This window comes from Cololabis saira, chromosome 12, assembly GCF_033807715.1.
Source record: "Cololabis saira isolate AMF1-May2022 chromosome 12, fColSai1.1, whole genome shotgun sequence".
NCBI classification, from domain to species: domain Eukaryota; kingdom Metazoa; phylum Chordata; class Actinopteri; order Beloniformes; family Belonidae; genus Cololabis; species Cololabis saira.
This window is the reverse complement of record NC_084598.1, coordinates 22,833,833-22,853,733: the sequence shown is the minus strand read 5'-3', so window position 1 is coordinate 22,853,733 and position 19,901 is coordinate 22,833,833. Positions and strand designations below refer to the sequence as shown.

The following is a 19,901-nucleotide window of genomic DNA, read 5'->3' as shown; positions in this document are numbered from 1 at the left end:
ACAAAGAGAACCTGATGGGCTCCAGCGGCGATGTCAGCAAGCAGGAAGCTGCCATCAAAATGGGACACAACTGAATTAGGAATTGTAAATATCAAGTATGGTCAAGTTTGAGAGGTGCATACATTTTTTCCCGGGTATACATATATAAGTTAAGAGAAGTAATAACATTTAAGAAAAATTCTGGTTTCTATCTCCCCTTTAACAACTCTGTCTCGTTCTGGCCTCATTCAATGAGCAGCTGAGCTGGAACTTCATCCGCTGGTTCAAAGCAGACAGGGACACATCACTGCTGTTATTACTGCACAGGGTTGCAAGGTATATTGAATAACAGGCAGATATAATCTGAGGTTAATGTAAATACTTTTTTTCCTTTGGAGTGAAAATAGAGAAGGTAAAGAAGAGAGGGGAAGTGTAGTGTGAGCTGGGTCAAACTTGGCAGGCTGAAGTTTGATCTGAGGCGCCGGCCTTGATGCTGTGACGAGAGCATCAAAGAGGGCATGTGTGTTTATTGCTGATATATGATATTTTGATATTTTCAACGTCTTGCTGCTCAGTTGTCTTGCAATTGCCCCTCGGGGAAAAATAAAGTTTTTCTGAATCTGAATCTGAATCTGAATACGCTTTCTGGTGTTTAGATACTGTATCTCTTATCAGAACACAAATATCATCTAACATCTGCCTTTATGTCATTAAGTATAATGTGACTATATATCTATTTGCTGTAATTGGGGTTTTAAAACATCTCATCTCAGCTGCAGAGGTCACATGTGATGAAACAGGATGTTTACAGTGTATTTTTTAATATTTAAAATATCCACAGGACATGGACACCTGCAACAAAAAATATGCTGTTTAGAAAACGTTTCATGTACAAATATTACAAACAGAAACATCAGCGTCCATGTGTGTTTTGGCATTCGGCCACGTGAGGCTACATCTGGAGTTTGATTATGGTCACAGGAACAAGATCGAAAATATATGTGTGTTTATATGTATTAAAACAGTTATTTGTGGGCTCACGAGTATTTGTGAGCCTCTAACCACTGATTGCTCCCTCTTAAGACACCCATTTTTTCTACCACAGTAAACACAGCTTGCTCTGCAACTTGGGATGGTCGTGGCTAAAAAGTGCATTTTATTGAACTGGAAGTCTGCCACCCCACCCACCTATACCCAATGGCTCACTGAAATGCTGTCAGCTATTCAGATGGAGAGACTGCGCTTGCATGGCTCGGACAGGCCAAATAGATTTGAGAGAGTCTGGGGTCCTTTTCTGGCTCAGTGCGGGACATGATATCTAACTCTTTTCCACTCGCAATAGACTTGTTTTGTTGTGTGTTTTCTCTGTGGTCACTTGTCTGGCAGCCCCCTTTTTATTTATTTTTTTGGTTATTTTTATTTTGTTATTAATTTTTTTTTGTTTTTTCTTCTTCCTGTTTTGATGTTTGTTGTTTGCTTTCATGTTGTGGGTTGTTCCTTGGGTAAAATGTTAAAAACTATAAATAAGGTATTAAAAAAAAAAAAAAAGACACCCATTTTTGAGTCCCCTACCAGCACATATACACCGTTTCTCCTTCAACACAAACCTATACATTTATACTGTACGGACACTTATCCATACACACACACACACACACACACACACACACACACATATACACCTCCCTTTTCCTGAAACCCTCCCGTACATACCAAAGTGCTTACCTCGTGAGTGGCTGTGGTAGGGTGAGACAGGGAGGTTGATTTATTTGTTAAAGTTTAACCCCCACATCACATTGGGGGGCCTACAATTTTAAAAGCATAAAACAGTAAAAGCAATAAAAAAAAGACTATACATAACATTCTCACTAGTTAATAATATATACCTAAGAGGGTTGGAATGATAAAAAAGAAACAAGGCCCTATGCTCACTCTTATTGGGGAAAAAGTTTTTATTTCTCAGTTCTCGTTCCATGTTGGCACAAATTTTGTCACGATACTTTCTCAAATTATCTGAATCGGCAGATGTCTCGAGGCAACAACACGTTTTGGGAGGATTTCAAATCTGAAGGGGTTCAATTTAATCAATACACATACTCAAATCCCTCCATCAGAGAGGAAGCACGATTTGGGGAATTCAGAATAGCAATTTCAGCTATTAGCATGAGTATTAATAGGTTAAATAGATACTTTCACAAAGTCTACTGAGTGTTGCTAACCACTTGGAAAATTAGGGTTACATCTACTGAAAAGAAAAAAGTTGAACCACCCACGAAGCTTACAATTATCACCAATGACTACTAGATCACAAAAAAGAAACAAAGAAACTCCTTAGCTCTAAAATAGCTCTGAGACAGTCTCCAGTTGGTTAGATAGTATTCATTACAATAACGGGCTTGCTACATCTATCGCTGATTTGGTGTGTTGCCATCTGGATGAGAAAGTGTCTATTTACTCATCTGTTCTTCTCTCCCTCTGTTCAGATAGCAGTTAATAGGTCAGCTGACTGAGCTCCAACAGAAACACTCTGATTAAAAAGACATTTATCCTCTGCTCAGACACACTGCAGCTCGCACGCTCTGACACAGACACTCAATCAACACACATACACACTCACAAATGCATGTGCACTGCTACTCAAGCTAACATGCTTTTTACTCTTTAATATCTTTGTTAAATTTAAAACAATGATGCCAGATGGTTTCCTATAGAAGGCAAAATATAATAACATCTGCTAATGGAAGTTTTTAAATATGTTGTAATCTATTTATATGTACAGAAAATGGATATGATTACAGTGAATCCTCCTCTGATAACCTGCGGCTGCCTTGCCTGTGACTTTTGACCCACGTGTGCTGTGCTAAGGGGAAGGGTTGAGCTGATAGGGGAGGCCGGTTGACACTAATGAGACAGCAGCCCCAAAAAGATGGACGAGCTGAGGAGAAAAGAATCTTTCCAACGATCCCAAACTCTCCAGGTCTCGAAAAGGGCTGCACACACGAGCGCACGGAAACCGAGCGTGCTGCTTGAGACGGCTGCATGTGAACGCCACATATGTGTACACTTAAATGTTGAGGCATAACGAATGCACACACACGGGAACACGGAATATACTGATTGCAGTGACGCTGCAGGAGCTACTGTATTCCTTTTGTGCTCGCTGCCTATGAGTTCCCGCAGAGTCAGCACACGGTCTCAACGTCAGAGCAGAAAGTCTGTAAAGTGAGTAATGAATGAGGCAGGAAACTGCGTTGGATCCAGTGCATGCAGGCCATCAGAACTGACTCTAAACCATTCAGAGCCAGCGCTAGTGATAACACACCTGATGGGGGTCATGTGTGTTAAAGAGAGACACAACCAACGAGAGGTGTTTCAAGTTCACATTCTCTGTTAAAGAACAAACAAACCTACCTTTTTTCAAAGTTTCTTTTACATAACACACACTTATCCCATGTAAATATGCACACAAACAGTCACATATGCTACTTCAGCCTTGGCATTAAACAACCGCTCATTTGGGTGCACATACACACCATGCCAATCCATAAATCAAATGATAATTGAGTAGCACTGTGCCAGTAATAAACAGAGTAGTATAAACAGCTAGTGTCTGGGCTGGATACACCACCTCCCACTGGCATGCCGCTGGCTGTCTGCCGCCTGGCAAAACTCAAAAACACACACTCACACACACAAAAACGCATTTACAGTAATGCAAAGACAGAAACGGCGGGATAAGTTCGCAGGCCCAGAGGTAAAACCACATAAACATGATGTGATAGGACGAGTAAAAAAAAGAAACAAACACAAATGACAGTGCGGCTGACAGCTCAAAGTATGAAGCTTTGCAGAAGCCGACACAATGAGAGACGATGTGTCTCCGGTGTCATAAATCAGGAAACGTGGAAAGGCTCTGATTGTGTTATTGGGGTCACAGGAAAGAAGCCTGAGATTGTTTGCCCTGAATGAATTGGACATTTATCATACCAATGGGATAGTCAAATCTGAGCTTCCTGAGAGTCAGATTTGAGTAACATTTCTATATTTCAGCTTTATTCCTGAGAAGAGTTCAAATCAAGCCAACTGACACGGTATGCTCTCAACAGTAATGAATATGGACAGTGTTGGGAGTATCATAAAGGTGAAGTTATGAGGTGTACTGAAGTTTTACTTACCCCGGTCTGCAGATAAACATGTAAACAAATAATAATAATTGAAAAAAAGAAAAAGGAAAACCATTAAATTACATTATTAAAATCCTCTAGTTGAATAGCTAAAAGCATGCATTTTCAGACAGTGATTGCATGAGAGCAGGAATAAGCAAAAGTGACTTCAAGTGGCAGTGGGAGAGAATCTAGACAGTTTACATCTTGTTGATTACTCTTTTATAAATAAAGCACTTAGGAATTGATTGATGTCAGGATGTTGCTCATTGAGGATGATCATTTTGTGTCTTGTAATGGGATATCAATGTCACTGGATTTTTGACCCTTACCTCTCGAGATCGGATATTTTCTTCTCCTTGCATGATTTGTCCGTTTCAGCATCCTTCAAGGCTCCCATCAGCCTCTCAACCTCAGCTTGGGACTTGGAAGACTCCTCTCTGTAGCGCGCCACTTCCTTCTCTAGAAGCCTCAGACGATCAGCGATGTCCGGGCACGTCCTGACCGCATCCTCCTTTTGAGCCTTTTGAGGTGAGAATGGTCACAAAGTTAGACACAAAGAAACACATGGCCATGGGGAAAGGGAGATATTGAGCATGTGATATTGAGCATGGATCTGTGCATGAAGTACAGTTCAACAGAAGTTGTTCATGTCCATTTAGGAGTTACTGTCCGATGTCAGTGGTAGATGGGCTAAATGTATTACTTTTTTGGCTGCCTAACTTTGTTTACACTTAGTCTGTTTTATTGAGAGAAAACATCCCATGTTACTGGAAAGTAACATGGGATGTTACTTCCCAGTGAACTACGGTGTCGGTTTGTTTATTCCAATATCAAACCAGAGAGCGCTGAGAGCTCTCCTTCCAAGCAAAAGCTGCATGGTTTGAGGTGTGTTGTGAACTAAGATAAATAAAGTTTAAAAAGCATGAGTCATGAACATAGTTTCTAACTCCATTTACGTCACTTATACTACCCATATATAGCATACCCAATATATATTAAAAAAAAGAAACTTATTCTTAGCTTTTTACCGTCCACTCTCTTAACTTTTCTCATACTCAGCTTACTTACAAGATGCTTCAAAGTGCAAAAACTCTTTCTTCCATTCAGAGTCGCGGGTTCAAATGCTATGTATGCTCTTTTGGGTTTAATCAATTGATTATTATGTTTTGAGGTACACCATACTTTAAGCATTCAGACCCTGTTGGCTTGTCGTTCAGTTGTGAGAAAAATTAGACTAAACTGCATGAAACATCTCTATTTATCATCATCAACAATGGAGGCAAAATGTAAACAAAGTGTAGCCCATATCAGCAAATGAAGTTCACACGTGTCAGCTTAGGCAAGACAATAAAATAAGATCATATCTCCTATGTGGGCATTTTTCACAAGAGATGAAACACTGGAGATTTAAATTCCATGGCCATCCCGGTGCTGTCATGATGTAGTCTTTTGGCTGGTTTTGGTTGTACTTTGTGCTTTACGATCTTTGCTAATACGGCCTCAGGAGGTTTGTTTTGTTTTCCGCTAATTGTTTGATTTTTATAATGTTTCCTTTATCATTACGCTGTTATTCAGTTTATATTTTATCTCTGTCTCATCTGCCTTTGCATTAACCTGCTGCATTACTTCCTGTATGGATATTCCCTGCATGGTAGTTTAGGTGGACGTCCTCCGTTCTCCTCTGTTCCTGTCCTGCCCATCCTCACATCCCTACTCCAATGTTTTTCTGCTCTTTGTTTCTCCTTGTGCTGCCTGCTGGTTTGGGGTTTGGGTTCACCTGGTGTTCCTGCTTTGGCAGCATTTTCAGTTAAATGTTTTGTTTTTGTTTGTTTTTTTTAACTTAACTCATGCCACCTGGTCTCCTGCATTTCACGTCTAATTCCCCTCAAATCTGACTGACGTACCAGAATCAGTGTCTAAAGCGCTATCATTTTCAAAATCACAGAGTTCAATGCACTTTCAGCAGTTACCTTTAAACCAGCTTTCCTTCTAAATTTACTATTCTTATAGACTTCTCATTAAAAACAGTTTAGTTTCAGATCATTTGAGAAACACCAAACCTTAGTGGCTAATTAGTTAACAAACCACAACGACAAGGTTGTATGTTACCGTACTGTTAGAACAACGCATTATGTCATTATGTGATTAAGTCATATGGAGCATGCTAACACTCATAACAACAGCAAGAGAGGGCATAAAATAACAATTAACCTACCGTGGGGCTGACTGTTGGAAGCCCATCTACTTTGGCTTGCACCTAGAGTTTAATGATAAAAGACACATTAAATATAGTAGCAAACAGCAAGAATTGAATGCAGTCTGAAAATGTTAGCATCCTACAAGGCTTCAAAATTGGCTATTACACTGATATCTTAGATATGAGATTATTTTTGCATAAGCTGCTTTGAAAAGGAAAAGTAAGGCCTGAATATGTGGTTACGTTTACAACACAGCTCCAACAGAACTCTGAACCCTCATCGGATCTTATCCACCTCCCCAGCTCCTCTGATGCTGACTTTTTTGGTGGTTTTCTGCTATCATCTTCCCCCTGCGGCACCTTCATGTGCAGTTTGGAGTTCAGTCATTATCATCATGAAATTACTGGTTCCCCTTGTTTTGGCTGTGATTTTATGAGACAACCACATATCTCATTTTAAAAATTTCATTTGTTTATCTTTGTGTGTGTGTGTGTGTGTGTGTGTGTGTGTGTGTGTGTGTGTGTGTGTGTGTGTGTGTGTGTGTGTGTGTGTGTGTGTGTGTGTGTGTGTGTGTGTGTGTGTGTGTGTGTGTGTGTGTGTGTGTGTGTGTGTGTGTGCATGCACAGATGTTAGGGGAAGTAATATATATAGAGAAAAACCTGAAAGAAAAACAAAACACATGTCACCGTTATGAATCTAATCTTCACTGAGAAAAATATCCCAGAGGAACTTGGTAACCTAGAATTATCTTTCTCTCAACTTTTTTCTCTTGGTTCTTACCTCCCTCTGTCTTCTGTGTTTGTGGAGATTGTTTAACTTGTTGAGACAGCTGAGGCCGGTCGTTTAAACAAATCAAGTGAATGTGCACAAACACTTCTAAATGCACAGTCCTGCTTCAATCACTGTAGAGGACATGCTATTGACTTGCACTAATGTCTTCAACTGTGTGTAGCCAGAACTTGAAAGAGAATAAGAAATATTTTTCCAAAAGCTCTGTGGAATGTGGAAATTAACCTTTTAAAAACAATCATGTTCTTAGCAGTCTTACTTCTACATATATAATGTGCATGGTCCACTGTGATTGTTAAAGTTTTATCAATCGCTGATATATTGTAACGTTCTTTCAGTAGCAGTGAGAAGTCACTGCCGAACCTGAGTCACTAGCACAGGGATATTCAATTGGTGGCCCGCGGGCCACATGCGGCCTGCCAGGAGCTTTTATGTGGCCCCTGGTCATATTTTTCTTTTTTTAATATTTTTTATAAATAGCTACTATGGACTAAAATGGTTGTGCTCAATGCTTAATATAATATTCAAATAAGGAAATCTTGGTGGAAATCTTGGTGGAAAGTGGTGCTTTGTCATTATGGCGTGTTTTATTAAAAGTAGGTCAAAATCAATTTCATTAAGTTTGCACAATGCATGGTTTCAAAATGAACTTGCATTCAAAATAATATTTCTTTATCTGAATATTATATTTAACATTCACAATTACTAAATCTGGAGACAATTAATACATAATTCATATGTAAACTAGATATATTCAAATGTATAATACATTATACAATATAATGTATTATATTTACATAAGTCTTCGTCTTTGAGTGCAAAATACATTTTGAAAACCCCCACATTTTCAAATTGTGCGGCCCTCTCCATACAGTCCTTTTGCAGATGTGGCCCCCGGCCGAATCTAGTTGAATACCCCTGCACTAGCAGCTCAATACCTGGAGATTAATTTACGGTTGAACATCAGATCTCCATGGACCACATGTTATAGTCATAATAGTCACTGACTTCACAAGACACAAACATCCCCAAATAAAATAAATGAGGCAGCCCCTGAGAGCTAGTTCAGATGACCATCTTAGCTGATTTTTGTAATCTCACTTTCAACCTTCTGCATGCTTTAAGTATTCATTGTAGATTTTGAGTGTAGCTCCCTGCTACACTCAAAATCCCACCTTCTCTCTAGCTTTCACCTGTAGGCCCTGATTCCATAGAGCAAGGTAAAGCTACAGTATGTTCATTATCCCAATATATCTACGTATGCCTAATAAATCTCAGCCTATAGATGCCAGTTTTGAGATCATCCTGCTATCGGAGGAAAGATTATTTTACCTGCAGCTACAGGAACATTTTTTAACCTCAACGGTGCTTGTGTAGATTCAGTCGGTTCAAAGATCTTTGGAAAGATGTTGGAACAGATGATCTGTGGTGGTTTGTGGTCATTTCAGTCAAATTGATTGTTTCACAACATTTATGTATGTTTCATATCCAACTGGCATCCATTTTGTATCAGATTTAATCCCAATCATAGTCACAGAGATGTAAATATAACCGTCAAAACAATTGACAACATAACCCCACCCTTCATCCACCCACACACTTCTATCCTGACATTAGGCATAATACAAACCTAACACAATCCTAACCGTAAATCAAGACACTCATCCATTGCTTATATCTGGGTTGTGGGTGGGTTGGAAAAGTTGCCCCTAAACAGAGTAAACAGAATAAAACCAAAAACAAAATAAAGGTTCTTAGGTTTTATTTATGTTTTTATTTATTTATAAAGCACATTTTGCAATGTTGTAATGCATTTTGTGAGGAGCATAATTGCTGTCAGTATGACTGGATAAACAGATTTTGGCCACTACTGACTTAAAAAAACAACAACTATACTTTAGGGCTGGGTCATATTATACCTTTCATGGTAATACCGGTACAATGTTAGGCGATGATAAGAAAATTAAATATTGCAATAGAATATGGGTTAAACACGCATGCACAGTGCCTTTGTTTTCATACGTATATGGCGGAAAAAGCATGGTGGCAACGGAAAATGAGCCGGCGAAAGCTGATGGTTGAATGAAACAGATGAACCAGAATTGTTTTTTAAAAATGGTGCAACTTCAGTGGTGGTTTGGTTTTCGCCCGTCAGATACCCAAAAAAGCAGACATTTTTGTAGACCATGCAAGTGAGCCGCCGTGGCGAAGTGAGAAACACCACCAACCTATTTTGTCATTTTAAGCAGAAACACCTGTTGGACTACAACAAAGGTGTTAAAGCACGTGAAGAGGCATCCGCTTCAACTAGCACGGTGGTGAGACCAAAGAAGCTGACTCAACAAACAATCGGCATGGCTTTAAATAGCTGCACACCTTATGAATGGTATAAACGCTGGGGGGAACTAACTAATGCAGTGACGCATTGTTTGGCCAGGGATATGATGCCCATTCGGAGTGTGGATGGAGAAGGTTTCACAAAGATGCTTAAAACAGTTCCATCCATGCTACAAGCTGTGTCAAATGCATTATCTTCGATGGAGTTTTTTTGGTCCACCACTGACATGTGGTCAAGTCCAACATCAGACCCCTACATGAGCCTCACAATACATTACATGGACAAAGACTGGAAGCTACAAAACAAGGGAAAATATAGCCAAAGGCATAAAAGAGCTCCTGAGGTCATGGAATCTTCAGGATGAAAAACAAATATGTGTGACGACAGACAACAAGTTCTATGTTGTGACAGCCGTCGCACTCAACAACTGGACCAGCCTTTAATGCTTCAGATATCACCTGAACATTGCAATAGGTAAGTTAATTATAACGGCATATATATATATATATATATATATATATATATATATATATATATATATATATATATATATATATATATATATATACATACATACATACATACATACATACATACATACATACATACATACATACATACATACATACATACATACATACATACGTACGTACATACATACATACATACATACATATATATATATACATACATATATATGTATGTATATAATGTGTGTGTGTGCGTGTAAATAATTGTGTGTATATATATATAAAACTTAAATGTCACACATTCCACACCGCATTAATAAGCCTGTTATTTAGATGTTTAACAATGACATGTTAAAAGTAGACAGGACAGATATAATTGCAGAAAGGTTATTATCTGAACTGAGCAGTTATATGAATAGTCCATCAGCAGACAGTGAGTGTGATCCTCTTTTTGAGGTGGAAAGTTTGCACGGTAAACTTTCCCCACATCAGCAGATTAGCTGGGAAATACCTCTGCATTCCAGCAACTAGCTCTGCATCTGAAAGGTTGTTTAACACAGGTGGAAACGTTGGAACTTGTCAAAGGGCGTCCCTTAAGCCCACATCTGTGAACATGTTAGTGTTTCTGACAAAAAATCTTAAAACTTGAAATGTAGAAAGCTTCCATGAGCAGTGGCATAATTTATCCATCTTTTTTGTTTGTTTTTACTCAATAGGTTTTTGTAATTTTATTTTTTGGCTTATTTATTTGGCACCCTGAAGTTTTATGTTGCAAAGTTTTGTGGATAATATACATGATTATGCTCAGGATATGTCAGCCCATTTCCACTGGAAATGCCTTTTGGTTAAACTGTCAGTAAGGAATTTGGATTTGCGCTATTACATTTTAGCTATAGCTTTAATGCACATAAAAAACAGCTGCTTGTTTAAGTGAAAATAAATTGATAGTTTTTTTGGACTAATAAAGTTGTGGAGTTGTACATTTTTTTGTCTCGGAATAATCATATCGTCAATTATATCGTTATCGCACATTTTCTAATATATAACGTGATAAATATTTTTGGCCAAATTGCACTGCCCTACCATACATGTCATCAAAATTACATAAATCTGAGGGTTCCCAGTCTACCCTGAACTCATCACAAGCAACATTCATTGATTACAGATTTACTGCACCTGGGCTTCTCTGCTTTTAAACCGCAGCCTCACGTCTCTCCATTGCCAGATCATCAGCTATTTAATCTGTTCACATCCAGCCTTATCCTCCCTGTGATTCTCTCGTTCCTACTGTTTTGACCTGTTTTTCCTGCCAAAGATTTCAGCTGTGCCGTTGTGGATTTTTCTGCATGGAATTTGATGGCTTTTCTGGTTTTGGAACTTGGACCAGTGTTTTCGATTTACAAGTTTGGTCAAGCCCTATATGGATTGTCGCACACAGATTCTGACGGCTCTTCTGGTTTTTTTTAACTCAGACTGTTTTATGATCATAAAAGTATTAGTTCCTGGTGGCAGCTCTGTTGAGCCTCCTTCTGGTCCTCACCACAGAAGGCAAAAGCTCACATCATTACATCATCTGCATAAACGTTAGTTTCATATGCACAATTGTACTATAAAAGCTATGCGATAAACAGATTTTTGTCAGTGCGCAATCAAGGGCACTGAACATGGAGAAAATGTCTTATGTTGTCATATCTTTTGAATTTTAGATGAGAGTTTTCACCTCAACCCACCTTGCTTCGCCTCGAATTTACTTGCTTCTGTCTCGGTTGTTTTCCATTACAGTTCAGTGCATCTCAATGTGGGTGGGGCTTTCAAGGCAAGGCGGTCGGGAAACGCATTGCCCCATCGAGCCACATTGAGCTCCGTCTGGATGCAATCGTTGGCCATGAGGCACAGAAATGTGCGGACATCCCTCATCCCTGCACCAAGATTTAATTGTAAAGTAAATATCGCGGTCGCTGTTGCCGGGTTTTAAATATGGCGGGTGTGAACGAGCTGTGAGATGTTACACTCCGGCCGATCAGTGGCCAGCAGCCTGTTGGCGTTGCATTTTCAACCTGACTCAGGCCCCGTTTACACGGAGCAAAAACTGAGGCGTTTTCATGCGTTTTGGCCGTTCGTTTACACGAAAACGCAGCTCAAAGCCCCCAAAAACGATCATTTCTGAAAACTCCGGCCAAAGTGGAGATTTTCAAAAACTCAGTTTTCACGTTTGCGTCTAAACAGAGGAAAACGGAGGAAAACAGAGGAAAACGGAGATTTAAGCTTCAGAACGTCACATTATGCACCAGAAACTCACCAGCGTCATGTGTGCGACCTGTTTACAATTAGTTTGGCCACTGTCAATATTTTCTTGTATTTTACCTGTTTTATATTCTAAAGTCACACTTAAAACTAACTCCACTTCTCTGTCACTCCAAACGAAAGACTCGTTCCGTCTTGGAAGTAAAGCCTGAATTATGGTCCCGCGTTAAATCGACGCAGAGCCTACGGTGTAGGGTACGCGGCGATGCGCGCCGTACGGTGTGCGTCGCCGCGTACCCTACGCCGTAGGCTCTGCGTTGGTGTCACGCGGAACCATAAATCAGCCTTAACTGGAAGTTACACGTGTCATTTGTTGATGTTTTTTCCAGGATTCTGATTGGCTGGCATGACGTTAACAGCGTTTTCATGCGGGTCCGTGTAAACGAGGATATTTTTGAAAACGTAGAGGGGAAAATATCAGTTTTTGTAAATACCCGGCTACGTGTAAACGTGGCCTCAGCTGTGTTACAACCCCAGCCAAGAAGGTGCGGAAAAAGGAGGTACTAACCACTACTATCACCTGTTGGAAAGCCCTTAAACAGATTAGTCAAGTAAAGACGAGCAAAGTAGATGCTAGTGTAAAAGCCCCATACATTCACACCTGACCAGCATACGTCAAGGAATAGGCCTTACAAGAGGTGAAAGTTGTGTTGCTTTACTGGAACTTTGCAAACAAGGGAAAGTAGGGCTGATGGGACAGAGGGTCCAACAGGAATTTGTGATATTATGACAGGAGGGGAAAGACCAGTCGGGATAGGATTGCATATACAGTCAAATTATTATTGCTGGAGCTGTCTCTTTAGTGTTAATATTTCAAAATATGTTAAAAATGTGTAGCCTCAAAGCTATGCACGGACTTGTCTAACCCCTAGTCAGAGGCTAGCCACCAACTCAGAGAGCACTGTTACAAAAAGTGGTCCAAGTTTTAGAAAGGTTTTTAATCAGCCTCTGTGTTTTGTTTTTTATTAACAGAAGAGAAAGACAGATGAGGTAAGACAAATGTGTGATTAAAAAAAATAAGGAAAAACCTTTTTTTGTTTTTATTATAAGTCTCAAAAAAACCTTAAGGTGTGGGGCCTTGTTGCTGGAATTAGCCAACCCACTCTGAAAAGGTCACTTCCTTCCCTGAACTACTTTTCTCTTTGAAGTGCTGGTATTTGGTTCCAGAAGTCCTTTATTAACCTTGGAATCAACAAATACTGTTTTATGGGAAGAGGATGAGGACGCAGTGAAGTCAACAAAGCTTTGAGCTGAAGATAAAAAGCTCCGCAGCTTGTTTGAGTCAGTACTCCGAACATCTGGAGATACAGTGAGGGGGCCACTGTGTACACAACCTTATGGCAAGAAAACGCTATATATCTGCCTGAGATGAAAATTATATCAGTGGTGCAGATCAACACTGTCAGGCTTATTTCTTTTGGAAGTATTTGCTATTAATTTCAAGTGAAAGTTGAACTAAAATCATACAGTGATTGGGCTGATATGAAATGTGATATGAAGCCTTCTTGCAAAGTGAAAAAAAAGAAAAAACTTTTTTTCTTCTTTCTTAAAAGCTGACAGTGAAAAAGCAACAATGTCTTATTGCAACATTATTATTTTAGCAGGATTAAAGAGGTCATTGTATACTTTAGAGGTTTTTCCCTTTTTCTCGAGTGTTATTCGTGCTTGTAAAGAGGTCTGCAGAGCTGCAAAATCATCACTAAATAGTTATTCCTTTTCCATGACTTCCTGCAGCCCCCTTTTTTTTGTACTCCCGGCTTTTCTTACATGACTTTACACAATAATCACGATGCATATCTGCATAATGGGTGCTTTCTGTTTACTCTGGAGCACCCCAAACAGCAACCCATCAGCTGCCTTGCCTCTGCTGTTGTTTTAAATTGCTGATTTTGCCATATTGTTTATCAATTAAAAAAAAAAAAGAATTTGGTCAACTGGAAAATGTTGATCTGTCCAAACACAAACGCTAGCATGGTTTGTTGAAGTGGAAAACATGTGCAATGCTCCAGGTTTGAAGGATAAAAGGGCACAGATGTTGTATCAGGTCAAGATAACAGTTCTGTAAAAACAACTTTTTTTTCTCCTTTTGAATCAGTTTACCTTATTTTTCTGCTATGTTCATTTAAAAGAATGTTTTTATCTGATGTACAAAAATTGCCGTATATCAGATATCGCAAAAATAAAAAAGGAATAAATAAAAAGATCAAGATACTATACAAATTGATGTTTTATTGTTGTTTAAAAACTATGTTTTTGTGCAAAATTATAACTGTAGATTTTGACTAGAACTGAGAATGGGCAACAATCATGCTGTTCAATACTTCCTAATGCTCTCCACTTCAACGAGTAAAACATGAGTGCAACACGAATAGGACAGTACTAATACAAGGTCCCCCTATACATTATAGAGGCACGATTTCCTTTGTGAACAGAGAACAAATAGGTGGACACGTGGCGAGAAGAGAAAGGTCCAGAAAGAGAGATTGAAAATGTTTCTTATCAAAGCCTGTTTAGAGTTGAAATGACGATAAACACTGTTTATGCAAGTTGCTTAATTAAACTGGCTGATGCACTGTTGCGTTCTGTCTAATACTTCAATTAGTGTGAAGTGCCAACTGCATGTGGATGAGATGTGTATTTTGTAGTAGTAGTTTGTTTAAGCTGATTTCACTGTTTATCTTGACTACTTTTGCACTAAGTTATACCAAGGGTCTCATCATGTGGGTTGAAGTGTTTTAATTTCAAACCTATAAATACCAGTGCGGGGCAGTGCGGTGCCTTAGTGGTTAGTGTCGTTGCGTCACAGCCCGAAGGTTCCTGGTTTGACTCCCGGCAGGAGTCTCTGTGCAGAGTGTGCTTGTTCTCCTTTAGCTGGTGTGGGTTTTCTCCCGGTACTCCGGGTTCTTCCCACAGTCCATATACATGTTTGTTAGGTCCACTGATGACTCTGAATTGCCCATTGGCGTAAGTGTGAGTATGCATGGGTGTTTGTCTTCATGCCCCACCCGCCCCTGTACGGGACTAAGTGGGTATAAATAAATGAATAAATACCATTATGAAAATAGGTGCAGCAAGTATAAAAATGAAGTTATATATATTTCTTCAATTCAAGTTTAATTTTTATAAGAGTTCAGTGGCTACTGTATCAATACTCAGCACTTTATCTGTTATATCTTATCTTAATCTTTTACAACTTTGTAGTTTTATCAGGTCAAAGCAGCGGAAATGCAAAGCAGCAGAGATGCAAAGCACTGCTTCTGGTCAAAACATTCAGATGATAATCAGGTAGAATGAGATGCGCACATTATTTAGAGTGGCCATGAGCTTTGAACTGTAGACACAGGCTGCCTTCTTTCCAGGCTATTCCTGCAGCTACTGCACAGCAAACACGTGATCACAAGTATAATATGATCTTCTGGCAAAATAACACCTTGGATTAAAGTGTCTAAAGTGTAATTCAAAATAGAGTTCAGTATATTAAATGAAATGCAATTTGCAATAGATACATAAGTAAATAAAATGAAAGAAGGAGTCAGTTTTTAATTATGTATTTTCTCAGGTGAGGGCCAATCATATATGTCAGTATGTGGTAGACTGCCAAGAGACTTCTCTCAAGCAACATGTGTGACCACATGAATAACAGTCTCTCAGCCTGTCTCTGGTCACCATAACTGGATCAAACTCACGAGAACACTTGAATACATCTGGACATTCAGAATGACATGCACATCAACAGCTGTTTCTGTGCTGGAATGTGCGCGCTCACACACACACACAAATACACAATTATCATCTGCCTTTTTGAAAAATCTCTAAGTTTACATAACAGGTTTGATTGCTGCAGAGTACACAAAATAGTCCAATTATGGCTACACTTCAGTCAGAGTGCAAATCTGCTCGCTACAAAGAGTTCCTGAGGTGCTGTCACTTTCATGTGGTGCTGCATCAACATTTGGTAAGATATCATTTCACAGGAATGAGGTGTGAGTGTGTGTGTGTGTGTGTGTGTGTGTGTGTGTGTGTGTGTGTGTGTGTGTGTGTGTGTGTGTGTGTGTGTGTGTGTGTGTGTGTGTGTGTGTGTGTGTGTGTGTGTGTGTGTGTGTGTGTATAAGAGAAAACATTCTCGTAAATTCTGGCAGGACAAGTGTCTGTCCTGGCTTGTAGGTTCAGGAGAAGAAAGGGAGAGAGGGAGAAAAAAAATGGCAGCAATGTCTCTGACTTGGCACTAAAACAAGGATAGAGAGATCTAACATCTATAAATCACTCGCTCTTAATTGATCCCTTCATCCTGAGACATAGTGCAGGCAGGCCCTTTGCATCTAAACTGCTAGGAATACTGCGGATGCTCACAGGGAGGTGGGAGACAGGAATTACTATTACTGTAGATGTTAGCTGTGTAAACACAGAGTGCAAACAGGAAATTACAAACACTGCACCGTATGCAGCAGTTGTATGTTGATTGCCTCTAGCCATGTGTGTTAGAGCTAGAGACTGCAGAAGTATTTCAGGTTGAATTCAATATTTAGGAATAAGAGAATAAAATGATAAAATTAGCCAAATCATAAGAACAAAAATTTGCTGGGCCTCAATACCACACAGACAAATCAGTTTCTGTTATTCTGAGCTGCATAACTTCAAGACAGTATTCATACAAGCATCATTCCATACGAACCTCTCCATCATCTCTCTGGTCCTGGGTTGAGGTAGGATTAGTGGTCTGATTCTGTGACAGTTTCTGGGATTGCTGGGCTGACAGTTTGTCCTTTAACTGCTGGTTCTCTCTCCTCATCTGCTCCAGCTCCTCAAGCCGAACCCTGTCCTCTCGCTCCTTTTGCTCTCTCAGGTTCTCAATCACTCGCTCCTAAAAGAGTGAGACGCAACAGGTGTGAGTAGAAATACCTTAGCCATCATCTGCATTAAAGAGTGTTCATTGAATTAAAAAAAGTTACAAAATCAAATTGCTCCTTCCGGTATTGTCAGTGCTGTGTGCTAATAAATCTTTGCTATCATCCCTGAGAACTACAAGCCGGTATCGCACCAAGTAGGATCGCCAGCATGCTTTGCACAGTTGGCCAAAGACAATCTCATAAATGCCCATCATGAATAATACTAGCACAAATAATATAAGCCATATGAGAAGATCAGAGCCAAGTGGAACTGAGGGAGAGGGAGAGAGAAGAAAAGCATTTGAAGATGGAGACAGATTTATTGAGAACGAATTAGACAGTGCTGTAGATCCCTCCTAACAACTCCACAGTGCCTACTGGTGAACATGCCTGGAATGTTTACATCATATTTTTCTTTTTTCTGCAATCACAGAAGACAGCAGGATAGCTTTGGACAGCAGGCTTGGATCAGGTGCAAATTATCAGGGGTTGAGTGTGCAAGGTGTGTGGAGTAGGTGTGTTAAGGTGTATGCATGTGTGTTTTAGCAGTAGACTGAAGTGATTACTAAAAGGTGTTTATTCAGATGTTTATTTAGGTGCAGAATACAGCTCATGATGATTGGCAGCTTTAAACCTCTGCATAATTGGGCAAAGTCATTCACTAACAAGACCTGGCACAGTGCAGCGTCGCAGAGTGGGCTTGGAATTAAAGGGCAAGAGAGACCACTTGGTTAACGAGTCCTGGGTGTTTTCCCTACATCGTGAAAAAATCTCTCGGATATTTGGGGTTTTGGGAAAGAGACCAGGATGTTACAGTAAAACCTGCATTTGTGAGGCCTTAGTGTGAAACAAATATTTTTAAAAAAGCACATATAACGCATAGTAGGGATCAGCATAACACAATGCCCTCGCCTTTTAATTACAACCACAGAGCTGTGGCCAGCGACTGGCTCCAAGAGAGGGTTTGTGACAGAGTTTGTGATTAGCAACACACACACTCACCCTTGTAAACACATTACACACACCCTGTGTAGACCACAAAGTCTGAGAAGCTCGCCAACATTCTCCTCATCACAGCTGAATTATATGAAGGCTGTATCAGAAGTGGTTTCTTGGTAAACAGATGGGCTGAGTGAAGGGATTTACAGTTTATTGTTCCATTGCGCTATAAATTTCAAAGAGTATCTGCAACAAAAACAAATTTTAGGTGATAAAAGATCATTTTAAGTGAAAACATCTATGTGCCGTGTGCTGCAAAAACAACAAAACAGTCATTAGCTGACATCTAATCTTTAAAATAAATCCATTTCTGGTGGTCTAAATGATGCTAGACTGAGTGGACATAAATCCAATGAAATTAAAACCAATTAGAATTTAAAAACAATTAAAGTAAACAATACTGACCCGAGTATGCTACAAAAAAACGTATACACACAAACACATTTTTAATCTTAACATCTTGGCAAGGATTTAACTTTTTTAAATTGAATCCTGACAGCGCATTGGGTGCAATTTTCGCATTTTGTGACGGTGACCTCTTTTTAAATAATTTTCTAGGCGTACTGTACATTTAAACAAAGAAAGTAAGACTCCTTATGTAAACAGATTTAGCTAATCTGTAGCTCATAGATAAAACATAGATAAATACAGGTTCATTATGAGTATGCAAGGAAGCGAGAAAAAAAACAGCGCATCCCTAGAAACCACACTTGGACAGTCGGCCATCACATCTGTTTTAAAAGTGAACTCTTCACCAGCATCCACATCACACAAAATGTAAACTGGGGTCAATCTTTTAGCAGAAAGTTAAAACGATGTGTAAAGGGTAACCATTTCTTTTAAACCAGCAGTCAAGAACAAATCATTTTCAGATTGTGGTATTAACGACCTTACGAGCAAAAGAAGGAGAAGCATAAAAAAAAAAATCTAGTCCACCTCAGGTCTTAGACTTAGGTAAATGCAATCACTGATAAACAACAACACCTGTCATATTACAGTGTCTTTATTTATTTCACAAAAACTACACCAGAATGGAGACGCAGTGAGTGAAAAACCAAACACACTTTTACTGAAATCATGTTTCTTGGCAGGCCAAGTAAAAAGAAAAACAACTAAATAGCCAAAATAAAAAAGTATTCTAATAAAGTAGAAATATAAAAATGCAAAGCAGATTGTGGAAGGAATCAAGCACAGAAAAACAAAAAGCACACAAGGAAAACAGTCTGGAAGGGTGTCCATGCGGCCAGGTAGACAGGCCAGAATGAGGAGGGAGGTGGTGCGGACCGGGGGTCGGCCAAGTGGTCAGTGAGACATGCAAAGCAACTTTAAAGCCTTGGAATTGAAAGACTGTGAGATTTCCTTTTCGCGACTGTATTTTGTGACAAAGATTTGACTTTTGCATGTTCCTAGTCAGTACAACATAACATTAAATGAGTGGAAATCAAGTGCCTACATCCGCCTTTCTGGTCTCACAGCAATAAGGAAGTGGAGAGGACTTACAGTTCCTCAAACAAACATTAAGGGTCTGACTCCAAAAGTGAAATCTCATCTATGGCAACTATATGGGGGTTGAATTTGTGTGTACTTTATCAGTTAAAGGCCAAACATAGGCGTGGCTATTTGAGTGACAGATGTATTAGGGTGTTCACAGCTAACCGCCATCAATTGAACTACTGCTACTAAAGCCTGAGTTAGAATTCTGAGTCAAAAATACGCTAGTGTGAACCTGATAGCATTAAGTCCAAATCTTGGTAGACTGGACTATAAAATTT

The 19,901-nt window shown here is 39.4% G+C and overlaps 1 protein-coding gene across 2 annotated transcripts in view; it reads right to left on the bottom strand.

Moving 5' to 3' along the window:
* LOC133456455 (ERC protein 2) overlaps positions 1 to 19,901 on the bottom strand; it is a 211,029-nt gene that overhangs the window by 125,875 nt on the left and 65,253 nt on the right. For both annotated transcript variants that reach the window (XM_061734932.1, XM_061734931.1), the window contains exons 8-10: positions 16,917 to 17,105; positions 6,361 to 6,402; positions 4,475 to 4,665 (exon numbers count right to left, since the gene is read on the bottom strand). In XM_061734932.1, coding sequence (XP_061590916.1) covers positions 4,475 to 4,665; positions 6,361 to 6,402; positions 16,917 to 17,105 — 422 coding nt within the window. The remainder of the gene's footprint in view (positions 1 to 4,474; positions 4,666 to 6,360; positions 6,403 to 16,916; positions 17,106 to 19,901) is intronic.